Here is a 21904-nt window from a genome sequence, read left to right on the forward strand (position 1 = left end):
AATTTTCTGGGCTTTTGGCAAAACTCTGAGCAGTTTCGATCATACATCTAATGTACATACATATGTACTTAAAATTATGCGCGCATTGCTAATGTACATACATATTTACAAAACACTTTTCTGCCTACCATGCCTACTCAATAAAGTATTTACATATTATTTGTAAGGATCGATTTTTGATCTGTTTGTAAGTAAGCTACATATGTATGTATGTACGTACATTCGTATGTATTTTGTATTTGGTGATATTCTTAAATAGTAAGATAGTTTTCATTTCGAGAAAGTCTTAAAATGGTCTGACTTTAAAATGAAATCATTAGAATTAGTACTATTAGCACTATTTATATAGCTATAGCTATTATAAAGACGTTCTCTCTTCCTGGTGAATTTATTGTTAGCCATGGACGTGGCTGTTGTGCATGTGGTTGGTGATGCTGGGCGTGATCCTTCTTGTTGTTGTGTTGTAGTTGATGAACTTTCTGAAGAATCTAGTAGATTTATTTCAGCATCTTCGGATATCGCAGTCTCCATGATGAGATGTAAAGTTTTAGGTATTTTTCGGCTGACAATCAATGACAAATGGGAATTGTGTTTGACACCGCCGATGTAGTTTGCTGTTGGCGTCAGCGTAGATGCTCTTGTAAGCTTTGACCGAGGCGATGTTAGTGGTAATGGAATCGATATTGTGGGCATCTCGATGTTGGCGACGGGCATGGAGCACTCGTTTTCTTCTATTCAGCTGCCGTATTTATTGGAAGATGCGTAGCTATTAACTGCGGCAGATCCATTCGATGGCATGTGAGTATCAGGCACTAAATGTGGAGTTCTACTAGATACAGGTGGCAAAATAGGACTGGTTGGCCAATGGTATGTTGCAGCAACATTATTGGATGAGGGAACACTTCTATGCAAAAAGCAGTTTGATCACAATTAATAAAATTAAATATACTGATTTGTTTGAAAAAATGTTCAAAGTTTATTGGTTTTATGAGATTTTATAGGCCGAATTTTTTCACACAAAGAATTACTCATATTTGACTATTCAAGCAAACTATTAATGGGCTTTAAATGAGAATTGGTGGACAGATGATAGAATATTTGAAGAATGTGGTTCCAGTTTAATATTCTTAAATTCTCAATCTAAATCTATCGAATCACTTTAGGTGAGATAAACGTAAGCGCGTAAGTGAAAAATGTTGGTGGTTCAAAATCTACATATTAGGTGGTTGGAAAGTGGCTAACTTTTATACTAAATTCAGATTTACTGAAAAACTTTGCAAAGGCGAGAGTTTATTTAATTGTATGATTTTTTTTACAGAATAATGTAAAGAGCGAACCTGACGAATATGTACAATATATTTCTCCCGCCCTTGAAACATATATAGTTCTCAAGGTGATATTCAACATCGTTCTCCAATTGATCTCAAACCTTGGAGAATTTCATAGTTCTCAAGTTGATGTCCAACATCATTCTCCAATCGTGCTATCATGGGGTTTGAAATTTAGATCGAAAATTTTATATTTAATTTTTAATTCAGTATTTCAAGCATACATTAAAGATTCATTTGGGGAACACGTTGAAGAACAAGTTTAGAACTACTTATAATTTTCTCAAGTTGAGAAACAATGGATTGAGCTATAGTTGAGAAACAAGGTTAGAGGTTTGAGAAGTATCTTAGTTCTCAACTTAGGCTCAAGTTGAACTCAAACCTAAATGTTTATTTGGAACATACATATTAGAAGCTTATTTAAGTTACTGCCTCATTTTACATCAACGTCAGTCGGACTTGGAATCCTCTTCTTCATTTTTGATTGTACGGCTGGAACCTTTGCAGCCCAGTACCTGCCCATCCCCTATTGGTAAGCTGAATGATGTTTAACATTGGTTCTGTTTTTTACGCGATAGTTTATAATAGTTCGAAAAATTGTTAAGGGTTTTCCACCCCTATGCTGGAATGCGAATTTTCGTAGTTACGAAATCGGAGCTCCGCAAAATACAAAAATGGCATGGAGTAATCCGTTCATAACTATCCGCCGCGCTGCCAACCAAAAACAGGAAACTCGAAGCACTTAATCAGTTATTTCGGCAGGAATAAATAAACAAATATTTAGTCTTTTCCTGTACTGCAGGATTTACAGGAAAACCTTCAAATCCTGGAGTATGGGAACAAACTAGTTACCACTTATAGAACTTTAATTAAAATGTAGATGCTGTTGCCGCTGCTTTAGGCAACAATCGCATGAATCTGAAGATGAGATTGTTAGGAGTTGTGTAATTCATCTAACTGAAATATTAACGTAAAAAGATTAAAATGTTTAAAGACTTTGGAAAAGTTTCGCATTAACAAAAATGCATTCAAAAGCTCATTAGGTATTATGGAGTAAATTGTTGTCGAGGTAAGTGTAAAATCTTCGTAAGTGGTTTCTCTATGTCGATTGGTGGAAGTTTTGAGGTTCTTCACTGAAGGAACATGGTACTAGAAAAGCCCATGACTTGGGGTTGGGCGTTTTTATGCGCTGCTTAAATTACGTAATGCTGTTCGTAAAAAATTTCCGCAAAATACTTAAAATTTAGAGCTACGTCGGGCAAACAACATTACGAATTATGAAAGTGGCCTACGATTTCAAAATTACGATTCGGCAATACGGATTACATCATACCGATTTTCCGATTCGTAACAAAATCGAACGTACGACAGATTTCAGAATGGGGATTTTCATGTTTAAAAAAAAAAAACTTCCAAAGAAGTGGAAATTTGATAGCGTAGCAAGTCTAACTGGATACATTTTTACTTGTAAGGATTTGCAGTAAGAAAAACAGCTGATTACATGCTCCATCTTGCACTTAACATAAACTACTAAGGACTAGATTTTTGGAAGAGTTAAGTTAAAAATCCCAAAATAAAACTATTTTAATAAAATACCACGAAACCAGTAATTACTTGCAACGCTAGCGTTTTCGTACTGTATTGGATACTTCTCTCATTAAGACCGATTTTCGGAAATTACTTTCTAGCAAGTTAATGGATATTTTTTACTGGATAATACATGAATGTTAAACATGGTTTCATGGTTGGCGAAAATCCTCCTAGATATATTTTCCGCTGCGCCAGCATAGGCTTGCTCCTTTGCCGCAGTGGTGCAAGCAGGCGGGGCCTAGCTAAGGCCGAGGTATAAACTCTACTGCCACGTCTAGTGGCAGGCCGTATGGGCTCGCTCTAGCGAAGCTGGGGTGGGCCTACTGAGGCTATTTCTAGGGGGTAGCTGGCGGTGGATATAAAACGCCCCTAATCCAGGGTGCCATGCATCACCGTACCCATTGGACGGTTTGCAGTCAGGGGGCTATCCAACTGTGTTCTAAGTGCACCTCCCGGATACCTGTCCCCCTCCGGGAGTTACAGTGGACTTCCTGCGGCATGGGACTCTGCCGTGGTCGACCGTTTTTCCCCTTTCCTTTTTTCCGGCCGCCGAATAGGTTCTGCTTATTAAGCTGCCAAAAAACCAGACGAAAGTGAATCAGAACAAAGCAACCTCGGAACGCTGCACGGGTAGTGCTGCCGCTGGACACGGCGAAGATAAGTCCAAAAAACCCACCATCTCGGGACCCGCATCGACAGCGCCGAAGAAAGGGGCCTGCACGGCCCAAGCAGTTGCGGTCCTCCGCAGAATCTGGAGGGAATGCTAAGCCCCCGAGAGGGAAAGCAAACTTCCAGCGATACCGGAAGAATTATACACGCGAGGGAAAGTCGATTCCGGTGGAGAAGCTGTGGACGGCCCCTCTCTGTATGCCCACCCCGGGCACATCCAACTTGCAGGGGGCAGTAGCCGAGCCCAAATCCTCCACGGACAAGCAGGGGACTACTTCTGTGAGTAAAACTCCGAAGATTGGGACAAACGACCTCGATCGGCGCCTGGGCTGCTCCAATGCAGCAAAAATAATTCTGCCCTCCGTCAGGACTAAGCGCGACCGTAGGGCAGCCCCTAAGGTCATTGAAAGATTGGGTGCCATTCCACATGACCAACTAACGGAGGAACAAAAAGCCGCCCTCAAGTGGGCAATGGGAGTCTTCGCCGCCAGCGACAAGCGATCCTCCGGGAAAGGTGGGAAGGACAAACCCCCCATTAAGGCAAACTCACGGAAGGACCTAGACCCCAAGAGACAACGATCTCAGGACGACACCTCGAGTGGATCCAAAAGGTATAGGGCTTCCTCCCCTTCTAACCGTCCGTCCACCGCCGTGTCCACCATGAAGCCATTCAGCAAGGCCGCCAAAGAGCACTTTACGCTAGCGGTGCTGGATAAGGGCCATTAGGAGGCCCACATTAGCAAGGACAATTGGAAGTCCGTACTGATGGGTCTATGCAGGGTGTATAAAGGGATACTCCAGAAGTATCCCGGCCCTGCACCAGTCGTCTGTGATGCTGGGTGGCATCAGGGGCGGGTAAAGCTGGTTGCGTGTGTAGATGAATGCGCGCTCCAGCTCTAGAAGAAAGCGATCTCCACGATTAGACAGCTGTGGCCCGGAGCAGACTTAGTTGCCGTCCATAGGGATGAAATCCCTAACAGGCTGCGAGCTTGGGCCTTGGTCCCAGCTGAACTGTCAAAGCCGGAGGAGATTCTGGAATTTATCCGACTGGGCAACGAAGAACTGCTCACCAGTGATTGGAGGATAGTCCGAGTTGGCGAAACCGAGGGAAAGCAACGTTTTGTTGGCGAACGTTCGAAAATTATTTTCGATATCCAATATGAATGTCGTGAAAAGGAACATAACGCTCATATACTTCAACACTGTCATAGCCCAAAAAACACAAAAAACCTAGAAAAACGACATTAAATTTTTTAACTTACATATCGTCACCTGAAATTCAAAAAGACGTAACAAATATCATCGTTGAAATGCAAAAAGTCATAACTAATAAAAACTTCAAAATTCACTTTTTGATTTATATTATGGATTTCATCGAATTACAACTCTCCACATCATTTATCACTTTTCCTTTTCATTTACGATGTTGTTACGTCTTTTTGCATTTCAGGTGACGATATACTTCCAAAGTAAAAATTAAGAGCTGATCACATATTTTGTAATGGAACCATTCCCCAATTCTGATAAAATAGTTCTCTTCTCAAGAAGGAGCCCAACAAAATCCATCAGACCCCGCTGCACCACCGCCATGAGAAGGGAGTTAACAACAGACTTCGGGTAGACATTGTTGAACGCACTGTCGATATCAAGTGGCCAATCCTCTTTCAATCATCGAAACGATTTCGTGGAGTGCAGTCTACACAGAGTTTTAAGAAAGAATGAAGTGAGGCTTATAGGCCTGAAATCCTTCGGACAAAGATTGATGTAAAGCGATCTATAACTCTTACTCGGCTGTACCGCTCCTCTCTCAGATTAGTAGTGTAATCACCGGACACTGCAGCCACTCGAACCTAACCTAACCTAACCTAAACACTGTCATAGTTTGAGTATAAATCGATTCAGACTGTAATACTGACTGCAGTTTTAACTTAAAAGGTACTTAAATTTTGGCCTCCCAGCAGTTAAAGATAACTCAATTGATTTAATAATTTTCTGTCGCAATATTGGTTATTTCCAAATGCTTTTTTATTTATGGAACCTATTCCTTGCGCCGCATTTAAAAATTTACTTCAGAATTTGTTTGTCAAAACAATCGCAAGAACTTAAAGTAATAGACAATATGAGCAATTCCTGTGGGCACTGCATTTTAAGAAATGTTTTTTCTGCATGAAAGTGTAAAATTTTGTGGATGTGGACAGGGAGGAATCCAATACAACAAAACAAGTGCACGGAGAGGCATTTGCATATACTTGAAAAATAAACGAATTTTTCACAAACCTTGAGTGGGGAAATAACATTGGTGATGCATTGAACAGGGACTGCGGCGAAGGCTGTATTGAAGTAGCCGCTGCGTCTGGATGTAGAAAGTTCTTCCGTTGTTCTATGCGTTCTTGATGTTGGGTTAGACATCGTGATATTATGTCGGGTAAGCTCTCTAAATGATCCTGTTGAAGAAAATAGTTACAATTAAGCAGTTAGTCATGGTTGTAAAATTGAGTTTGATTATGACGAGAAATAGTATCAAATGTGCAGAGGTGTTATTCGTATAGATATGTACGTATGTATGCAAATTTAAGTGGACCTTCGTTACATGGAGAATATATAAAGTTTTTGAATACTCCGCCTCGCTTCTGGTAGGAATTACGAAATATTTTTTTTAAGATTTGAAAAAAAAACACACTCAAAAGCTGATGCCACATAAAACTTTTGCTTCGCTTTACGTGACAGATTCGCTTTGACAGATGAGATGAATTGTATGAAAATGCACAAAGAATGCCACATAGATCGTTGAAGCTGCAGCGCGAAGCGAAAAGATGGCTAACTCCCATCATTTGCACGCTTTGACAATCAGCCGGTTTAATATTTATTTTGTTTCGTCCAAATTCGAGTTTCCATGCAGAAACATAAAACTTAATTACATTGCTAATAATTTTAAAGCAAAATATATAAAATCCACAGCAATTTTGAAGAGTAAAAAAGCAGTACAAAATTGTTTTCTTGGCGTTCATTGTGGCATACCTTTTGCGTCTGGCGCTTTGCTGGCAAAATTATAAATGTCACGCAAAGCTACAAAGTTTTATCTGGCATCAGCTTAAAAGTGAAAGTACATAACGTCCATTGCGTCACTGTCACCGTCACCATCAGTTGTCAAAAAAGTTGAACTGGTGTATTTGTATGAAGTAAGTTACATGACAAAGGTGACGGTGACAGTGACGCTCAAATTGGCTCAAGTGACAACTAGTCTGGTTTTGTTTACATATTTGAACTAAAATTTTTCAGTTTGTAAAAATTTTTGGATTTATTTAAATAAGAAATGTAAAACAGGATGAAAGAAAAGTAAAAACGCAATTTTGTCAAAGAGTAGCAGTGAGTTTTTGCTTTACAGGGCGTAATGGTGTACGGAGAGTCTTCAACTTGTCGCATAAGCACCGTTGACGCTGGCAATGACGGTGACGGCGTCGGTGACGCAATGGACGTTGTGTACTTTCGCTTTAAGGAAGCTCAAAGCGACTGAACTCTAGAAAACTGAAAACTTTTTATGTTGTTTAAACTTCGAAAACCATGATATTATGTTAACTGTAAAATAAAATATTAAAAATTTTGTTATAGTACATAAACCAAAAAACGGGTTGGGCGCTGGTTTGGGAGCCACCATGTAAAAAAAAGAAAGCCTCGGATAAGACCCCTTATTTTGATTACTACCACGATAAACGTTTAAAGGACTGCGATTTAAGGGAATGTACCTGCAACTTCCGTACCCTTAATGGGGAAGGTGCCCTGCCTGGCTGGTTGATGTCCTTATGAAGAGAAGAGATACGATGGACGGGGTTAAACAAAAATTTCGTGGGGCCTTGCGACGCCTACTACAGCTTGCACGTAAAGGAGCGCGAATGCGGTATTGCATTTGCAGTGGGAGAGGGACTCCGTCGCGGGTTCGGGACTTAAAAATTGATCTATAGTATGCAGTACTAGGTTTCAGCATAAAAATATCCATCAAGCTGCATGGCTGTATCCTGGTCAAAAAACGAAAAACCAAACTGATCTTGTTGTGATAGACGAAAGTCCTGCTTCCAGTGATGTACGTACACTTCAAGGACTAAACATTGACTCGGACCACTCTCACCAGATACGCACCCACACTCAGAAAAAGGTTTAGTTATAATTACCAAGATTTGGTTATAGTGACCAAGTGGCATAGTTGGATATGGCGAAATAAATATCTAGTTCACGAAAGTCTGCAATTTACTTGAGACTTCTAGTTGGGACAAATGTATATTTGTTAATAATTACAAAACGACTACCTTGAGTGGACAATATTGTTAGTTGAATAAAATCATTGTTGAGCAAATATAAACAATGCTTTGGTTGATACAAGTTTTCAATTAATTTTGTGAACTTGCTGTAGTGTTGAATCAGCTAACCGTTTATTATTGGAAAAAAAGTTTCAGTTTGACACAAATAAAAATTTACTCGATGGTTGTTGTGTTTACTTCCTTCTTTTATTTGCATATATTAATCATAAAAAATACATACATATTTACATAAATAGTTACTAGTGTAAATAATACATATGTATATGGTGGTAAGAATTTCCTAAAAAGAAACGATGAAACAGGAACAGTCGTGCGAAAACCCAGGTCAATATCTGCTGGAAGTGCTGGTTTAAGTATACTGCTTTGCTTTTCCCTGGCTAAATAGGTACTTTCAAATTATAATTCACATGAACTATATATCCTCTGAGAAACCCCGGTTGGCATCAAACTTTATATTTTTAAATAACTATGCGCAAACCGAAACAACTCGCGGCGATGGCAAAACTGAAACAAGTCTGGGCGGGTCATAGCACACACTTTTCATTCTCTACCTAGCGCAGTGATCGACATGCCATAGCTTACTGAGCGCTCTGTGAGCACATGCGTGTTTCACCCTTATAAAACGATGTAGAGAACAAAGGTGGCGCCCATCTCGGTACAGCTATTACGCTCTCAGTGAATTCGACAGAGGCGCTGTTTGTATGACGTCACACTTGTTGTTCTTCTTCCATTCTTGCTCGCGTTTTGGCATTTCTCTCTCGCAAATGCACCAGTGTGATGTCACGCAAACATTTTTCTCAAAAATCCTCTCTGATGGGCGCAATCTTTATTCTACCATTTTTGCCCAAATACGAACAGCGGTAACGGAGCAATGATTTCCATGAACAGAGTCTCATTCATCGAATCGTTTTTATGCAATGGTCGGCATACTAGCACATTCAAACGATTCAATAAGTGGGACTGTGTGCGTTGCTCGGCTGGCGCTCTTCGTATGTGAAACATACATGTGGCTCACAAGCATGAATATGTTCCGCTCTCAAACCAAATCGTGGTTGCCTCAACTAAGATTTGGTAACTATGACTTAACCATGTGTTGAAAGAAAGCTTATCTGTATTAGCAGAGCCTAATGGCATCCTTTTATGAACCATACGTTAAGTTGAATGGAATTTGTAGAAATATGCTTCAAAAAAATATTTATTAGTATTTACCAAACCCTTCAACTAAATTAACGATTTGGTACAACCTGGATGAATATTAGAAGCTTTAATATATTTAGTTATAATTACCAACCCATGGTAATAGTTCCCAATCCTTGGTAACAGTTCCCAAATATTGTCAAAATTCGGGAACTAAATATCTTTAGTTGTCGAAACTAATCCTTTTTCTCAGTGCACCTCAGCTCAACGTCGAAAATGTGGAATCGCAACAGACGGATTAGTTATTCGCTACCAGACTCTCGCATCCTCTCTCAGAGAGCACTATTCAACAAATCAACTTATGGGAGCAGTGGAACCACATTTCCCGCTCATTTCGTACCGCCGCCGAACAAGTAGTCGTATTTCAGCCAGCCCGAAAGAACAACTGGTACAATGAAAAGTATCAAGAAGCTGCAGAGAAAAAGATGCCGTCTGCAGGGCCATTATGCGATCGGACGCAACGCAACGCTATGTGGGACCGTTTTGGCTTGAAGAGGGAAGCAAGACGTATTTGCCGTAATAAGACAAGAGAGACCGAAATACTAGAATGCGAAGAGCTTGAAACGCTGGCCGACAGGAAAAACGCGACTTAGGGAAGGTTTCAAGAAGGTAAGAACGACCATGGCGACCTACTGACCTATGTCCAGAATGTACTTAAATTTTGGAGAGAACACTTTTCCACCCTTCTTAATGGTAGCAGCACTGAAAGTTCTGGAGAATACGAACTCGAGACCCAGTTGATGACGACGGAGTCGCTGCCGCACTGACTGACTATGAAGAGGTACGAATAGCAGTTACACGGCTGCAATACAACAAAGCTGCTGGTCCTGATGGCTAGCCAGCAGGGTTATTCATGTACGTCGGCGAAGAGTTGATAAGGTGCATGTTTCATCTCATATGCAGAATATGGTCAGATGAACCCATGCCTGACAGTGTAGCCGTTTTCACTACGATCGAAGTTTTTCACTTCACTTTTATGACGAACACTTCACTTTTATTTTAAGCGACCAAAATTCACCAAGAAATTTTCTGATTTTTTTTTTATATTATGTTTAGTAGATATGTACATATGTACATATTTGTATGTACGTCCCAAGACAGCATCAGACATTGGGTAGGTTCAGAAGGCGCAGCAATTGAGCGCAAACGTTGCTAAAAAAATCAGCGATTCCTGATAGTGTTAGGTCTGCGATGGATAGGGGCAACTACGGGAGGATAATACATGAATACTTTAGTTCTATGAGATAAATGTGATTGCAACTCAGCTTTTCTCTCCTCTCTCCTTATTTTTTTCTTTCTCCTTTATACTTAATTGTTGTGTAATTACTATTATTTGATGTTAAGTTTTAATATTAAATTGAAGAATGATTTTTTGTACTTAAATTTAAATTTATTGTTATCTCTTATTTGTTTTATGTTAGGGTTAAGATTCTAATTTTGTAAATTAATGCGCGCTGATGTATTATAAAAGACTGAATAGTCTAAAAAATACCACCAAATTTCTTCGTTAAAAATAAATAAATAAATAAATGCGTCTTCTGAACCGCTTGATACATTAGCTGTCAAATTCAACAGCACACAACATGTTGTCTCAAATGATCAGAAAAATATTGTGATCATCTAACACACAAACAATTTTAAAAAATGAAGGTAGTTTTAATAAATAACTTTTTGACGGATACTGAGATTTTTGAAGCTTCATAATTTGTTCATGTTGCTAGCAGCGTTACCATATTGTTAATATTTACAAACAAATTAGGGAATTTCGAGATGGGAATTTATTTCACAGTAAATGGGTGTAGATATTTTAGTCTTTTTAGATGAAATAACACAAACGGCAATAACGCAAATTTTCTTTATTTCACTTTTAAATGGGAAATAATACCAAAATCTGAGTTTTTGCCTTATTTCCCATTGCTTATTTATACCATTTGTAAAAAACAGTTTACTCACAGAAGGAAAAAGAACTATGTTTATTCCAAAAATACAATTAAACTAAGGCAAATTGAATAGGTAGGATCAGTATAGCAGCTGATTTGATTTTTTTCAAATTATTTGTTCTCGAAAATGTCAAATATTTTTAATTTCTTCTCACAAAAATTCTAAATTGTTAAAATCTGAAACCATGTGAAACCTTTTTCCATACAAAACCAGCGATTGAATAGCAGCTTTTGGAACGCTCACCCAACTCAGCAGCACAATCGCTGATTACTGGGACTGGCACAGGATGGATCAATGCTTCGAAAAGCAAACCAATTTACTAAGAAAGAAAGTTGCAACAATTTTCATTTTGTCATTTTTTCAATTTTAATCTTTTTCGTATTTCGCATGGCACGCTTTGATGTAGAAGAAAACAAGCAACAGTTTTTGACACCTTCGATACCAGAAGCAACAACAAAATACAGGCAAATGTTGTTTTTGCTCAAGTGCTCTAAACCTTTTTGATAGGACTTGAATTAAACAAAAAATGTGGTTTAATTCATATGAAGAAAGTAATATTCACAAAATATTTTTACTTATGAAAAGTCTAACAAAATATAGGGAACGCATCGTCTTTAAAAACTGCTCGGCATATTGGACATAGCGCTTTTGTATGAATTTTATCTGCATGCTTTTTAATATGTTAAAAACATTGCTGGAAAACCTTAAAATGTTTGCATGGAACGTTGTCGCAATAAACAGATGAAGTAATAAAACGGCTTTCTCGCTTTATTTTCTGACTTTCGGCTGCCTTATAGTCACATTTTATAGGCAAATTTTCAAATAAGGCAGTGACACCTGCCACTATGGGTGGGATGCATGCAATAACACCATACAAAATAATTCCCATTACTTGGACATTAAAAAGCAGTTTCAGAAGTGAACTAGTGTTATTTTATTATTTTAATTTTTTCTAAACGGTTATAATGCCACCAGTGCATAATTACGAAAGGAGGCGATGGGGCGGGGGACGCCACCCCCCTTACTTAGCTCTCTTTTTATGCGGTACATGCGTTTCTCAGAAAGACGCATAAAAAAAATCCGCATAAAAAAGTTCTTTACTTTCATACAAAAACAGGGGATGCGTTCCAGCATTTTCAAAAACCGCATATATTCAGATACTCCAGTGAGGCATTATTGAGCAAAAAAAAAACTACTTATTTCTTCACTTCAACACTTATTATTCCATGTAAAACCGAACATTAATGAAATGAATAAAATTTTATCTGTATTTTAACCAAAAAAATAAATAAAAATACCACAATAAATACATGAATTATGTAAGAATACAAAGACAAATTATTTATCAGAAGCATTGTCTCTTGCCCACTGAAAAAAAGTAATAAAAACTCTCAAAAAAGCAAAATCGCTACTGCGAAATAATGGTTTGAAAAAACCGGTAAAATTCAAATCCGCATAAAAAAAAGCCGCATAAAAAGAGACCTAAGTGTATACTTACAAATCCGTCCATTTAACTTGTTCATGTACTACTTTTTGTCAAATGTAACTGGGTGACATATGTGCACTATTTTGCTTTATCACTCAAATTGTTAAGTTTAAAAGTTGGTCTTATTGCTCAACGAGAAATGAAATAAAGCAAATTTGTGTTTTTCACATTCAATTGGGAAATAACACAAACTTGCGTTATTGCCGTTTGTGTTATTTCACCCTCCCCGTACGGTATTTCTCGACCCTACCCCAAAACTAAAAAGTAATCTACTTGTATGTATGTTGCGATAACATTATTTAAAGTTTTTATTTAATAAATTCAACAAATCATGAAGACGTTATTTTTATCATCTTTTTATATTCTTATTTAATTTTGTTCTCTTTTAACTTTAGATTTAAATATCGAATTGAAAAAAAAAAGTTTTACAGTCCTTTCCTCTAGAGTCACATTTGAACTGCACAATAAGTTAAAAAAATTCGGACTTGTTAACTTGTCACCATCAATGTTGAGAACATATATACAGATATTTTAGAAGGCTTTCCTTGCTCACGCCGCAGGGGGCTCAAGCCATTTTTGTCTCACAAAAGGAAGCCGTGGAAATGTTAAAAAATTTGTATCGTCTTCCTTGCAGTGGTATTTTGTATTTTTGCAGCTTCCAAATGCGCAGCTCATTTTTGTTTTTATTATTTAAAAAAAATAATTTTATTTTTTGCTTTGTCGACCAAATTCTTTTCAGAACAAATTTTATTATAATTTTCAATCTGGTAGCTTGATTTTGATGAAATTGTCATAATCTCAGCAAAAGTCAAATGGCTAACATGGCTGCTAATGTCATTAAGTGAAACTACCTTCTTTTTTCTACCATGCACGCAACTGTTCAGTTGATCAGAAGTACAAAACAACGCGTTCAGAAGGTGCAATCGCAACAGTTACTGAGCTGTTACGCCTTCTGAACGTGACCATTGTGTTGAAAAATTAATTTTTTAGTAATTCTTGCTTTCTCTAGCGGTTTTTCTATTATTGGTTGACAACCCTAATTTAAAAAAATGCGTGTGTAACACCGTACACATGATAGAAGTGAAATTCTTAAAAAAGGTGTGAGTACCAGGTACCTACTTACGAAATTGGATGTGTAAACATATGTTTACGGTTCGGCAAACCATTAGTCGATTGAGTTACATACATAGGTTTGGTTAGAAATCAAACAATAATTTCATTTCATCTTATTAATTTTCTGATATACATATAATTTATTTATTCATTTTCCGGTAACACCACCTTATATGAATTCGTGCTTCTAGCATCCATAGGACCGGGTTGTAATGGAAGTAATTGTATGTTTAACAAATAAATGAAAATGTTTATAATGCAATCAATAGATCCTTACGAATTCGCCATTACCAAGGCACTAAGTAACGTACGCACTTTTGTTTGCAAAATGCATTTATTTAAGTTGAACGAAGACAAATTCCTTTGTTCGGCATTTATTCTTACTCGTTTTCTATCTTCCAGGGCGAATTCATATATTCTTATCACTAATTCATATATTCATGTGGTAGCAAGAGTATAAAAACATAAAATTACCTTATAAATTAAACGCATAAGTATTACATGTATGAGTAGTCCAATACACGAAATCATTTCATCGATCTGAGTAAAAACTAAGTGCATAAACTCTATTTCGCGTTGATTTAAATCATGAAATGGTGTTCATTCATTCAGTTTCTACTCAAACGCATGAAATGATTTCATGAATTGGCCTACGTATAATGGTAGTAAATGACAGAATGAATTACAACAAACACATCCTTTTGACATAATGCAAGCCGAAAACGTTGGTTCAAAGCAATCCGCAATCAAGTTGGACGTTTGTGGGCACATTGCAATTTTGCGAGCAGTCTCATTGTAAAATCTCATTTTTACAATTTCATAGTTTCGGCTTACATTTATAAAATTCAACGAAAGCACGTACCTATTTCGGCTGAGTTATCCATTTTCGGTTATTTAGTGTACAAAATAAACGCAAATTAAGTGAGTTTGTACCATGATTCAATAATTAAAGGTTTGCTCATTATTGACATTAGAGTTTTGACACTCCCTTAGCTCCCTAACAAAAGTTTTGCACACACACNTCATTATTGACATTAGAGTTTTGACACTCCCTTAGCTCCCTAATAAAAGTTTTGCACACACACACGAACCCACACACAATGCTTTGCTAAGGGAGCCGATTTTGTCAAGAGGGAGCGAGAAAACTGCTTTTTGAGCAAACCTTTTATTATTGAATCAAGAGTTTGTACAACATGGCCATTAATGTTGCGATAAGTTGCACAACTTCAGAAAATCCAAATTTTTTGATCTTTCATACAACCAAGACATAAATTCATACAACAGGCCCATAAACAGTGCAATCTAGAGCAAACAACACCAAGTTGAACCAACGGTCGCTACGTTTATGGCTTTCTTTAAGAAACATCGGGCGAAAATTTCAACTGCTCCTGTAACACTACCTTATATAAGTTGGCCTTGCTATCATCCTCACATATGTTCATCAGAGTATACCAACGAAGGACGAGTTAATACAAGGAGATAGCGAGAGCACAAAACTACTCTAGAAAATTACACGCACAATGACAAACATGAACAAATGTACAACAAACACATAATTTTTGACAATCAGTACAGTTCGCATTTATATCAACGAGCAGCTTATTAGATTTGTTCTCGTTTGTACTACATATGTGCATATATACATGCACACAAACATATGTACATACACAAACATTCAAACATATGTGAAAACATTGCTGTCCATAAGAACATACATATGGCCATCAGTACATCAACGAAATCTCCAGTTTCGAACTGGTGCTCTTCTAGTACATTTAGAACCACTACTAGTTCGCGATAAATCTCTTTTGCATGCAAACTGGCGAATTTAACACAGCGATGAAATAGGAATTGGAAATTGTACCCCGCTGCATTACCTTTTCTATAGTTCAGAACCAGTCCTAAATTCGACATATGGGATCTAGTTCGCTTTGCACCCCATTTCCATAGTTTCGAACGAGTTGTAAACGAAAAAAGTAACAAGATGTTTTCTTTTTGGGTTACCATGGTAGCAATTTTTAATTATTTGCAGAGAAATGTATTTTCAATCTGAAATCAAATTTGGTTGAATGAATGCAAGTTAAATTGTGCATTTGAAAACATGTTTACATACCTTTGGCTGTAGCTGAATTTGCTGAATTTGCAGAGGTGCTGACTGTTATTGGTTATATTCCAGAAGGTCCCAAAATGTTAAGATGTTAACACAAATATTAGTTTTGTATTACCAAACTATGAAAAAGCATCTGCGACGTGCAGACTGAAAGCGTATTTGAACGAAAAACCCGCCAAGCAAAAATCTATTTAAAGCAAACAAGCCCCCCGCTGCATCCCTTTTTCAGTAGTTTCGAACTAGTTCAAAATTCGCCAGATGAGATCTAGTTCGTTCTGCATCCCTTTTTCTATAGTTTTGAACCAGTTCTAAATTCGTCATTTTAGATATAGATTTCTAAAATTGTTTTTTAAAAGTACCACATATCGCTGCTTTTGAACTGGTGGCGATCTAGTTACTATCGGACTGGTTCGTTTTTGGCGATAAAGATCTAGTACGGAACTACAAATTTGGTTCACCAGTTCGGGGTTTCCCTACAGGGTATATCCATACAAACATATGTACATATGTACGAATGGATGTAGTTACGAGAAGCACGCTTGCATCATTTATACATAAATTGCTTGGTAGCGGCAGAGCTGAAATGCGCAATGAGTTCGTTCATACATACATATATGTATATATGTAGGTTTTACTTCTCTTTATTAATTTATATTAATTAATTACAAAACTTACAAAACTATTAACAAAGGTTAGGATGACACGTGTCGGGAAAAAGATGAAAAGCGAATGAATGAAAAGATTTTGACATTTCTTAAGGTTGCGTTGGCTGTGATTTGTGCTGTTGGAAGTTGTGCCGACAACAGAGTTGCCACAGTACTCCCCTCGGAGTGAGTGCATCGGAATGTTACTATTGGTCGTGTGTCAAAAAAACAGGTTTCATACGATCGATCGAAGCTTTTGTTTCCCTACCATTCACATCGATTACGAAGTACTTTTGCATTCGTCTCACAACCCTGTACGGACCCGAATACGGCGGCGACAGTGATGGTCTTATCTGGTCATCTCTCACAAAAACCTGGTCGCAAGTTTCCAGTTGCGGATGAACAAAAGGCTTCCGAACAGAATGCCAGGCAGTATCGACGGGCCGTAGGTCTCGCATGGATTGGCGAAGTTGTTGTACGACTTCGGATTCGGTCCTCTGGTCGTCGTTAATGAAAAATTCGGAAGGCAATCTAAGCGTCGTACCATATACGAGCTCTGATGCTGTGCACTTTAGATCCTCTTTAAACGTGGAACGTAACCCTAATAGTATTATTGGCAAGTACGCGGTCCACCTCTGCGTGTCGTGGCACAAAATTGACGTTTTTAACGTCCGATGCCACCGCTCCACTATCCCATTTGTTTGCGGATGGTACGGTGTTGTGCGTAAGTGATGGACGCCCAATGCTTTCACGAGCTCCTGAAATACTGAGCCTATGAAAAGTCGGAAGTGATATCGACAGGAACTCCAAATCGCGCAATCCACCCGTTTATTAGCGCTCGTGACACGGTACATGCCGTCGAGTCGGCGATAGGAATAGCTTCTGGCCAACGCGTAAAGCGGTCGATAATAGTCAGACAGTATCGACATCCATCTGCTAACGGAAAACCACGTCGATATTGATGTGGGCGAAGCTTTGTGAAGGTAGGTCCCTTCTTACAAGGGGTGCTGTTGCATGACGGCTTATCTTGTTACGTTGGCAGTTTACACAGGTCCGTGCAAATTCGATGTTGTCGTGGCGAATTCCAGGCCATACAAAGCGGTCGCACATGAGCTTTGCAGTAGCTCCTGAACCCGGATGCGATAAGCCGTGAGTGGCGCGAAGAACTTGCTGGCGAAACTTCCGTGTTATAAACGGTCGTATACGGTCGTTGGAGATGTCACAGTAAGCACTGCGATTGCTGAAAGGAAGAGCAAAACGTTTAAGATTTAACGAACTGGTACTACCTTCATCCAGAAACATTCTGAGTTCCTCGTCGTGGCTCTGATCTTCCGCTAGCTCGTCGTAGTTTATCGAAAGTGCGTCGATTTGTTGAACACGATCTTCATTCTGCAGACTGTTATCGGTTTGGACCACTTCTGAATCGACACTGTTCCGCTGTAGGCGGGAAAGAAGATCAGCAACGATGTTACTTTGACCTTCGACAAATCTTATGTCTGTTGTGATTTGACCGATAAGGTCCAGTTGACGCGCCTGTCGATCTGACGCCTTATCGAGTTTTGCTTAAAAGCAAAAGTCAAAGGCTTGTGATCTGTGTAAATATGGCAGCACCTTCCTTCGATGAGATAGCGAAAGTAACGTGTCGCTAAGTACATGGCGGTCAGCACCCTGCTGTATCTAGACTCGGCGCCGGAAAATTTGCGTGAAAAGAACGCAAGCGGTTCCACCTTATTATTGGTATTACCAATTTGGTAATCTGGTTTAGGACGGCACCTGCAGCAAAATTAGAGGCTTCAATCCATAATGACGTTTGGTGACGGATGCGCAAGTAAAGCGCAGTTAGCTAGTCGTTTCTTACATTCTTCGAAACAGTGCATGATTTTTGCTGTCCATTGTAAGCTGGAACTGTCATTGCGCAGGTTACCCGGAACCATTTCGAACAGCGGTCCAGCATTTTTCGAAAACCGACGATAAAAATTCACCATCGCCAAAAATCGCTTTAGCTCTTTGGCGACTGTGGGTAGCGGGCACTCCACCAGTGCTTTTACACGATCCGAAAGCGGGAGTATACCTTCGCCAGTGATACGATGGCCGAGAAAGTTTAGCTCCGTCGCGCCAAATTGTGACTTGGCAACATTAATCGTCAGGAAATTTTTTTTTAAGCGACTGCAAGTGCTGTTCGTGTTCTGAGGGTGTTGTCGAAGCGATGCAAATATCGTCCAGATAAGCAAAAACGAAGTATAGACCTCGCAAAACCTCGTGAATTAACCTCTGAAAGATTTGCGCCGCGTTGCGCAAGCCGAAGGTCATGTAAGTGAATTCGTAGAGTCCAAAAGGCGTAGTAATCGCCGTTTTGGCTACGTCATCAGGATGAATAGGTNAGTCTGCAAGTGCTGCTCGTGTTCTGTGGGTGTTGTCGAAGCGATGCAAATATCGTCCAGATAAGCAAAAACGAAGTATAGACCTCGCAAAACCTCGTGAATTAACCTCTGAAAGATTTGCGCCGCGTTGCGCAAGCCGAAGGTCATGTAAGTGAATTCGTAGAGTCCAAAAGGCGTAGTAATCGCCGTTTTGGCTACGTCATCAGGATGAATAGGTACCTGATGGAATGCTTTCTGAAGGTCAATTTTGGAGAATATGGGTTTTCCGTTAAGTATAGCAGCAAAATCTTGCAAATACGGAAGCGGATAACGATCCGGCACGGTGTTGGCGTTCAATGCGCGATAGTCGCCGCATGGTCTCCAAGATCCATCCGCTTTCCTGACCATGTGCAGTGGACTTGCCCAACTGCTGCACGACGGCCGGCAAATGCCCAACTTCACCAAGGTTTCAAATTCTGCGCGGGCGGCGTTTAGTTTCTCTGGAGGTAAGCGGCGGGGTCTTGCGAACACGGGTTGACCGGTTGTCTCGATGCGGTGCGTTACCATTGATTTCGTTTTTGCTCCAGGTTTGGGACTACGTGTTATTTCCAGGAACTGCTTCAGAATATTGGAATAACGCGTGCCAGCGTCAAACGTTTTGACCCCAGCAATGTTGGTGTTTTCCAAAGCACATACAGCTTTAAGTGAAGTCAAACCGTCGTGCAAGCATTTGCGCTTCACATCGACTATGAGGTTGAAATTTGCTAAAAAAATCTACACCTTTAATTGCATAACTTACGTCTGCAATTAAAAAATTCCAAATAAATTCACGGCGTAAACCTAAACTAAGCTTTATTAGAACGTGGCCGTAAATATTTATGGCAGTGCCATTCGCGGCGAACAATTTCATTGATGTAGGCGTAGCTCGAGCTGAATGTAAGCTTTTTGGTACGACGGATACGTCCGCGCCCGTGTCTATTAAAAATTGAATATTGCTGGTTGAATCACGAATGCACAGTCGTGAAGAATTTTCGTTCTCGGAATGTTCGCATAACTCCGAGAGTTCAGCTGAGCTGGCCTATTGCGATTTCTCGTTGGTTGAGGTTAGATTTTTACCAAAAGCACATGGTTTGCGGCAATTGTTAGCTTTTTCCTTGTAAGTGGCGTGATACCAGCATACATCGTGTGCGCTATTACGAGAACGGGAACGTGATTGTGAACGTGAACGAGAGTTCGTACGTGATTTNCTGGTTTGCGGCAATTGTTAGCTTTTTCCTTGTAAGTGGCGTGATACCAGCATACATCGTGTGCGCTATTGCGAGAACGGGAACGTGATTGTGAACGTGAACGAGAGTTCGTACGTGATTTGCGGCTGTCTAGCAAATGGTGGACATCGCGTGAAAGTGCTGCTATTTCTTTCTGAATTTGCTGGAAATCACTCAGCGTCGACGAAACTTCTGCTACTTCCGCCTTGGAAGCATTCAAAGACTCTATAATGGAATCTGCTATTCTTAACCTCTGAGCCAGCTGAACATCTGCTGCTGTAATTGCTCCACGTGCATGTGGAGGTAATCGGCCGATCCAAAGGTTAAGAAGCACGCCGTCACTCAGAGATGTACCCGTACGATGTTGTATTTTCGCGTGTCTCCAATCACCATAGATGCTTCGAACCAGAATTCGAGGGAGAAGTATGCCTCGATGTTGCTTTGTGACAACGCCGGCAGAGGCAGCCTCGGCAGTGAAAGTGTGTGCATACTCCTCGAATCTAGCGCTTGTATAACACTGCTGTCGCCATCCATTGTGCGTCGGGGTCACCAGTTGTAGGTTTTACTTCTCTTTATTAATTTATATTAATTAATTACAAAACTTACAAAACTATTAACAAAGGTTAGGATGACACGTGTCGGGAAAAAGATGAAAAGCGAATGAATGAAAAGATTTTGACATTTCTTAAGGTTACGTTGGCTGTGATTTGTGCTGTTGGAAGTTGTGCCGACAACAGAGTTGCCACATATGTATGTATACATATATATATATACACATACATACGTGCATTCAGACATACATATATGGATATGTAGGTACTCGTATCCGTCATGCGTCGCTTTATTTCTTCTTTCCCCTTCCCCTTCCTCATGTAAAGTTTTCAGTTTTAAAAATTTCACTCCATTTTTGCGATACCGCCGCCTAAGAAGTTTCACTTCAAAAAGTCCACGTCGCACAGTGTTTCGACTATATGGAGGCAGATGGAAATAATAGTACACCTGCACCGATTTCACTGAAACTTGACATGTGCTCTAGTTTTACTTAGAAATAGAGAATTATGAAATTTTGTAAAGATGGAATAATTGCCACGCCCTCTACTCTTGTGGGCGGAAACATTAAATCTCATCCGATTTCGATGAAATTTAGTTTGTAGTCTTTATTTTATTGGAAAAACCTAAATATAAAATATGGGAAGACTGGATTACTATAACGTTCAAAACTCACAAAAAATGTGGGCCCAGTCATTAAATGTGATGGATTTTTGGGTAATTTTTGTTTACCGTTTTTGCAAAAAAAAAAAAAATTGGGTCCACTTAATCATATATATATCAAGAACGAATTAAGCAATTCCAAAACGGTTTGAAGCTTTTAAAAGGTAATAAAATTTTCTATAAACTGTGCATATGACACTTTTTGCTAGGCCCTGTAGATTCAAAGATAACGAACAATCATTACCGATTTTTTCAATTTTTTTTGTAAAAATATAAAAAAAAATGTACTTTGCGGGGAAGGATCTCGAAAACCTTTTATTTTTTTGCAGATTTTTTTTTTCTCCCTAAGCTCTGTTGTGTTACAAAAAAAATAAGCTATCATCGAAGAAAATCGATGCAAAACTACGTAAGTTATAAGCGATCAAATAAAAATACCCAGGTTGCGCAATTTCAACGTATACCTCAAAACGTATGTATGGTATAAAGAAGAGTGAAATATCTAGCTATGCTCTGTTTCTATTGAGTTAAAAGTTCAATTCATGAATGAAATTACCCATATTTTTAACTTTTTTTTTAAATTTATTTATGTTTATACTATATTCTAACAATCTTTATCTTAATTTGATTTTACTATGTTGTCGAAATAATTATGTGTTCTACTTTGACGCTTATTCAG

At 39.0% G+C, this 21904-nt stretch overlaps 1 protein-coding gene and 1 long non-coding RNA gene across 10 annotated transcripts in view; both read right to left on the reverse strand.

The window, feature by feature from the left end:
- Window positions 1-704: 704 nt before the first annotated feature.
- Window positions 705-21904, reverse strand: part of LOC108375723 (small conductance calcium-activated potassium channel protein) — a 387259-nt gene continuing 366059 nt past the window's right edge. For 6 of the 9 annotated variants that reach the window (XM_017631890.1, XM_017631898.1, XM_017631883.1 and 3 more), the window contains 2 exons: window positions 5865-6031; window positions 721-904 (listed from right to left, as the gene is read on the reverse strand). In XM_017631890.1, coding sequence (XP_017487379.1) covers window positions 736-904; window positions 5865-6031 — 336 coding nt within the window. In that variant the 3' untranslated portion in view covers window positions 721-735. Of the gene's footprint in view, window positions 905-4933; window positions 5750-5864; window positions 6032-21904 lie in introns of those variants that run through there. The other 3 variants (XM_017631912.1, XM_017631928.1, XM_017631905.1) reach the window with 3 other exon arrangements.
- Window positions 14754-21904, reverse strand: part of LOC108375793 (uncharacterized) — a 27102-nt gene continuing 19951 nt past the window's right edge. Inside the window, exon 3 of the long non-coding RNA XR_001849204.1 lies at window positions 14754-14785. This is a non-coding gene — a long non-coding RNA (uncharacterized LOC108375793). The remainder of the gene's footprint in view (window positions 14786-21904) is intronic.

Source organism: Rhagoletis zephyria, unplaced genomic scaffold (assembly GCF_001687245.7).
Source record: "Rhagoletis zephyria isolate East Lansing unplaced genomic scaffold, Rhagoletis_zephyria_1.1 Rzeph_scaffold_00094, whole genome shotgun sequence".
NCBI classification, from domain to species: Eukaryota; Metazoa; Arthropoda; class Insecta; order Diptera; family Tephritidae; genus Rhagoletis; species Rhagoletis zephyria.